At 46.9% G+C, this 4,619-nt stretch overlaps 1 protein-coding gene and 1 long non-coding RNA gene across 6 annotated transcripts in view; one reads left to right on the top strand and one right to left on the bottom strand.

The window, feature by feature from the left end:
• Nucleotides 1-4,619, top strand: part of CUNH16orf58 (chromosome unknown C16orf58 homolog) — a 33,186-nt gene continuing 28,567 nt past the window's right edge. For 3 of the 5 annotated variants that reach the window (XR_004123367.1, XR_004123368.1, XM_031388469.1), the window contains exons 1-2: nt 4-414; nt 624-738. Coding sequence is in view for 2 of the 5 variants with exons in the window: in XM_031388469.1 (XP_031244329.1) it covers nt 121-414; nt 624-738 (409 nt within the window). In the remaining 3 variants the exon portion in view is untranslated. Of the gene's footprint in view, nt 415-623; nt 739-4,619 lie in introns of all 5 variants that reach the window. The other 2 variants (XR_004123369.1, XM_031388470.1) reach the window with 2 other exon arrangements.
• Nucleotides 1,912-4,619, bottom strand: part of LOC116103058 — a 19,308-nt gene continuing 16,600 nt past the window's right edge. The window contains exon 4 of the long non-coding RNA XR_004123370.1: nt 1,912-2,634. This is a non-coding gene — a long non-coding RNA (uncharacterized LOC116103058). The remainder of the gene's footprint in view (nt 2,635-4,619) is intronic.

The raw sequence follows: 4,619 nt of genomic DNA, 5'->3' as shown, positions 1-4,619 counted from the left end.
ACAATAATCGGAATTCCAAGATAGTAAAAGATTATTGTCCTTCTGTGGCCACCGTAGCCAAACAGGAAATGTAGTTCGTCTCGCTTTTTGCCGCGTTGGACAGACTCGCTGAACTTGGGGATGGCTGACACTGCGAGCCTGCGGGCGCCGCTGTGTACCGAGCAGTTCGGCTCCGGAGCCCCGCGCGGCTGCAGCGCTGCCGCCGATGGGAGCCTGCAGTGGGACGGGACTCGGCGCGGGGGCTGGCTCTCCCGGGCCCGGATAGCAAAACCTGGGCAGCACGCGGGTGGAGGCGGGGGGCCCTGGACAGCACTGACCGTTCTTTCGGGCCTCAGATCCGTGCTGCTGCCTCAGGGCTTCCCAGATAGCGTTAGCCCGGATTACCTACCATACCAGCTGTGGGATTCCGTGCAGGTCCGGCCGGCTGGTTGCCGTTGGGGGTGGTTTATGGCTGGGGACCAGGGGATCAGGCTCCTGCAATGTGCATTTGCACATTGGAAGGCTAGGGTGCACTGCCGAATCCTGACAGTTTTCCAGGTCCCACAGAACCAGTGAGAACTGGTATAGCACAGTAGGCTCCGTGCTCCTGCGACCCCTCCTCACTCCACTTCTTTTCTCTCCAGGCCTTTGCTTCCAGCCTCTCCGGCTCCCTAGCCACCCAGGCAGTATTGCAGGGCTTAGGGGTAGGCAACTCAAAAGCCTCGGTTTCAGCTGCCACGTCCACCTGGCTCATGAAAGGTGAGCTGGAACCTGGGAGCCTTACCTGTTGATCTCACCCCTGCTTTCTGTCTCTGGCCTCTTTTTCCTTCACTGCAAATCCTAGCCCTACCACTCTGTAATGTTCTGACCTCCAACAGTGATTCTCGTGTGCGTGTGTGTGTTGTGTGTGTGTGTGTGTGTGTGTGTGTGTACATTTATGGTCTGCAGCCTGATTATTAGACAGTACACAGAAGCTGCACATCTCCATGCCTAGAACAATATTCTGTGTCTATCTCGTTGCGCATAGCTGGAATGCCCTCATCAGTGAATCAGCCTAAATGGCTCAACTTGTTACCCATGGAAACTTCAGAATCGCTAAGCCATCTGGGTCCCTCATCCTTAAATTAACAATTAATCCTACTCTATGCAGGATTGCATAGACATGCACTTTATTACATAAAACTGCCAGCTTCTCAGGATGGTGCAAATTGGATACTTCCAGTGGGCAAAGGGGCATGTGGCTGGTCCTAAATTGGTAGTTATGGAAATGCTAAAGTGCATTCTGACTCCTCTGGGGTACAAGACAGTGCTGTAGTAAGATTATAGTAACCGTGTGCTGCGAGTATACAGCCTTTTGGAAAAAAAAAAAAAATCACTAAGAAAAACGAAGATAATTTAGCACCATGCCGCCTGGAGAGTGAAGCAGAGAAAGGGGAACTCAACACTTATTTCAAGTTTATGAGGGCCCTTGGTTCAGTCTTCTGGCCTCTGTCTTTCCCTGTTATTCCCAATGGTATTTAAATGAACCCTAGGGGTGGGGCAAGTGCATCCTGTCCTATCCTAGACCTTACCACATCTTGGGTGAGCCTCCCTGGATTCTATACGTCAAGGGGCTTCTGTTTATGCTCGACTATTAGAACTGAGCACATTGTAACTACAGATCACCCTTGAAAGAGCATGTCAGAGCAGAAGTGACCGATGGCTTCTGGTCCTCATTGTGTCATCTTTTAATGATGGCAACATCCATCACTATAGCAGTGACAGATGCTGTCGGTGTTTATTATATGCCCGTCTTTGCGTGGCTGATTAGACCTCTTGGCAGTTGTGTCCCAGGCAGTGCTGGTATCCCCACGCTGTTGCTGGGAACTAGAGGCCCCCACAGTTATACACCTGCTAAGTTCTAGAGTCTGGATCTGAGCATAGGAGAGTTAGTCCTTTTCACAGCTTCACACTGTGTTTAATGCGATCTTGTCCATTGCTCTCCTTTAGCCAGTTTCAAAACTTCGATTGAAGACTGGGTCAGTAATTGGGTTTTTTCAGTGTCATTTCTAAGCCTCCCATTCTCATCGCCAGCATAATGCTTATCTATGTCTAATGGGTTTTTAAGAAAAGCTGAGGCCACTTCAAGGTACGAAAGTACATGCACTTGAGAACCTGTTACCAGTGTTAAAAGACGACCTCTTAATTAGAAAGGGTTTTACAAGCTTGTTTCCCTCAAGGGTGAGATGTTTATAAGCAGAGTACTGTATAAAAAGTACCCTTGGGATTTTTGTTTGTTTTCTTTTGGACACAGGATCTTCTGTAGCCCAGGCTAGCCTAGATTTCCATGTATCACTGGATATAACCCCCCCCCCCATGTCTTTACTTGGAATTATAGGTGTGCACTAATGTACATGATGGCTTTGGAATGTATGATGTAATCATTTCCAGACATGCGTTGTCCTGGTTGGTTGGTGAGTTTTGCTTGGTGGTTTTTGTTAGTTTCTTGTCAACTTGAAATAAGCTAAGGTCACCTGAGACAAGGGAACCTCAGTTGAGAACATGCCTCCATAGAATGGTCTGAGCCTGTAGGGAACTTTCTTAATAGGCGGTTGATGTGGAAGGGCCCAGGTCACTGGGCAGTGCCATCCCTGTGCAGGTTGTCCTGGGGAAAAGCTGAAAGAGAACCAAGCAAGCAAGTAAGCAGCAGTACCCCTCTTCTCCCCATCCCTGCACCTCAGCTTCTGCTTTAGTTCCTGATGCCAGCCCGCTTCCTGCTGTGCTTCAGTTCCTGCCTGGAGGGGACTGTGAGCCAGGAGAGTAAGCCAAATAAACCCTTTCCTGCCCAAGTGGCTCTCTGTCATTGAACCCCAACTAATGCAGCACTCGAGTAGAATTGTGTTAGTTATTGGAACCAACAATAGTAATATCTCTAGCAGATAATATTTAATAGCCTGGTAGGTCAGGGCTTTTTGCCCTCTTACCTATAGTGTGTCTCTTAATGCCTACAATAGCCAGTTCAGTAGCATTATTCATTTTTCAGATAGAGGAACTCCAAGCAGACCCAGGCCAGCTGACTCTTGTATCTCCTTTTTTAAAATTTCTTTTTGAGAATTTATTATGCGAATACTATATTTACATAATTTATCTCCTCTTCTCCCTTCAGCACCCCCCTCCTAAAATTCATGGCCTCTTATTTTTGAATTATTATTGTTACACACACACACACACACACACACACACACACACACAGATCATTTTCTTTTTTTTCTTTTTCCCGAGACAAGGTTTCTCTGTGTAGCCCTGGCTGTCCTGGAACTTACTCTGTAGACCAGGCTGGCCTTGAACTCAGAAATCCGTCTGCCTCTGCCTCCCAAGTGCTGGGATCAAAGGCAAGCGCTACCACTGCCCGGCTCTGAGTTCATTTTTGTTGGAATTAGACAACCTATCAGGGAGCACATCCCTGGAGAAGACAGATTCTTCCTCTTTCAGCAACTGTTAACTTCCTGTAGCTCTTTATCAGGGTTGGAGCCGCGTGCACCTCCTCCTGTCCATGCTGGCATGTCAGCTGCTCTCATTTGTCAGGTCTTGTCAAGGCAACCATACTGTTGAGACTTCATGTGTTCAGCTTCTCTGATGTACATAGATGGCCCCATCTCAAAGCAGACATCCTGGTCCAGTGGCATTTAGTAGTAGTATGAACCTTTACTTGTAAGAAAAGGTTCAAAAAAAAAAAATCATGCAAAGTGCTTAACATTAGTGTCCCACTTGCGTTTTGTATTAACCTTAGTCCCCGTAAGCTTTCTGGGTAGGACTGAGCATTTTGGAGATGCAAATCTGGGAATATAACAGAGGTGAGCATTTGACCTGCCATGGGTAAGACCCTGGGTTCAGTCTAGACATCTGATAAAACCTTTGGGATATCTTATGTATATCATTTACAGATAGGGATCATTTGACTCCTCCTATTTGGATGCCATTGATTTCTTTCTGGTTAGCGATTTAAGCCTAGCATTGAAAGGAGTCAGGATAGTGCCTAGCCTATCTCATTCATGATGCTGATGGGATTGCTTCAAGCGTTCTCTGTTGAGGATGATGTTGGCTGTGGTTTTGCCATAAGAAGCCTTGGTTACACTGAGGTATCTTCCGTCCAGTACTGTACTTTTCAGCACTTGATCATGAAGTCTTATTGGATTTTTGTCAGAGGCCCTTTCTGCATCTGGAGGTATGACCATGTGCTTCTTGTCTCTGAAGTCCATTTATATGATTTATTACATGTATTGATATATATTCTGAGCCATTCTTGCATCTCTGGGATAAAGCCATCTTGATCTTGGTAGCTGGCCTTTTTGTTGTCTGCCTGTATTCTGTTTGAAAGTATTTTCCTGAGGATTTTGCATGTGTGATCCTGAGGGATATAGGCCTGTGGTTTTCTTTTCATTGTTGTGTTTTTACTGTTTTGGTATTAGGAAAAGTTTGGAAGTGCTCCTTCTGTCTCTGTTCTGGAATACTTTTTCCAACCTTTGGCTCTTGGCTTCTGCCTGTTCTTGAGCCTGTGTCTTGTGGACAGCAGGTCCTTTGGCTCTGCCTGCTCTTGATGACAGGAGCCTGTATCTTGTGGACAGCAGGTCCTTTGGCTCTGCCTGCTCTTGACGACAGGA

The sequence above is a fragment of the Mastomys coucha genome, unplaced genomic scaffold (assembly GCF_008632895.1).
Source record: "Mastomys coucha isolate ucsf_1 unplaced genomic scaffold, UCSF_Mcou_1 pScaffold21, whole genome shotgun sequence".
Taxonomy (NCBI): domain Eukaryota; kingdom Metazoa; phylum Chordata; class Mammalia; order Rodentia; family Muridae; genus Mastomys; species Mastomys coucha.
This window is presented reverse-complemented; position numbering and strand designations above follow the sequence as displayed.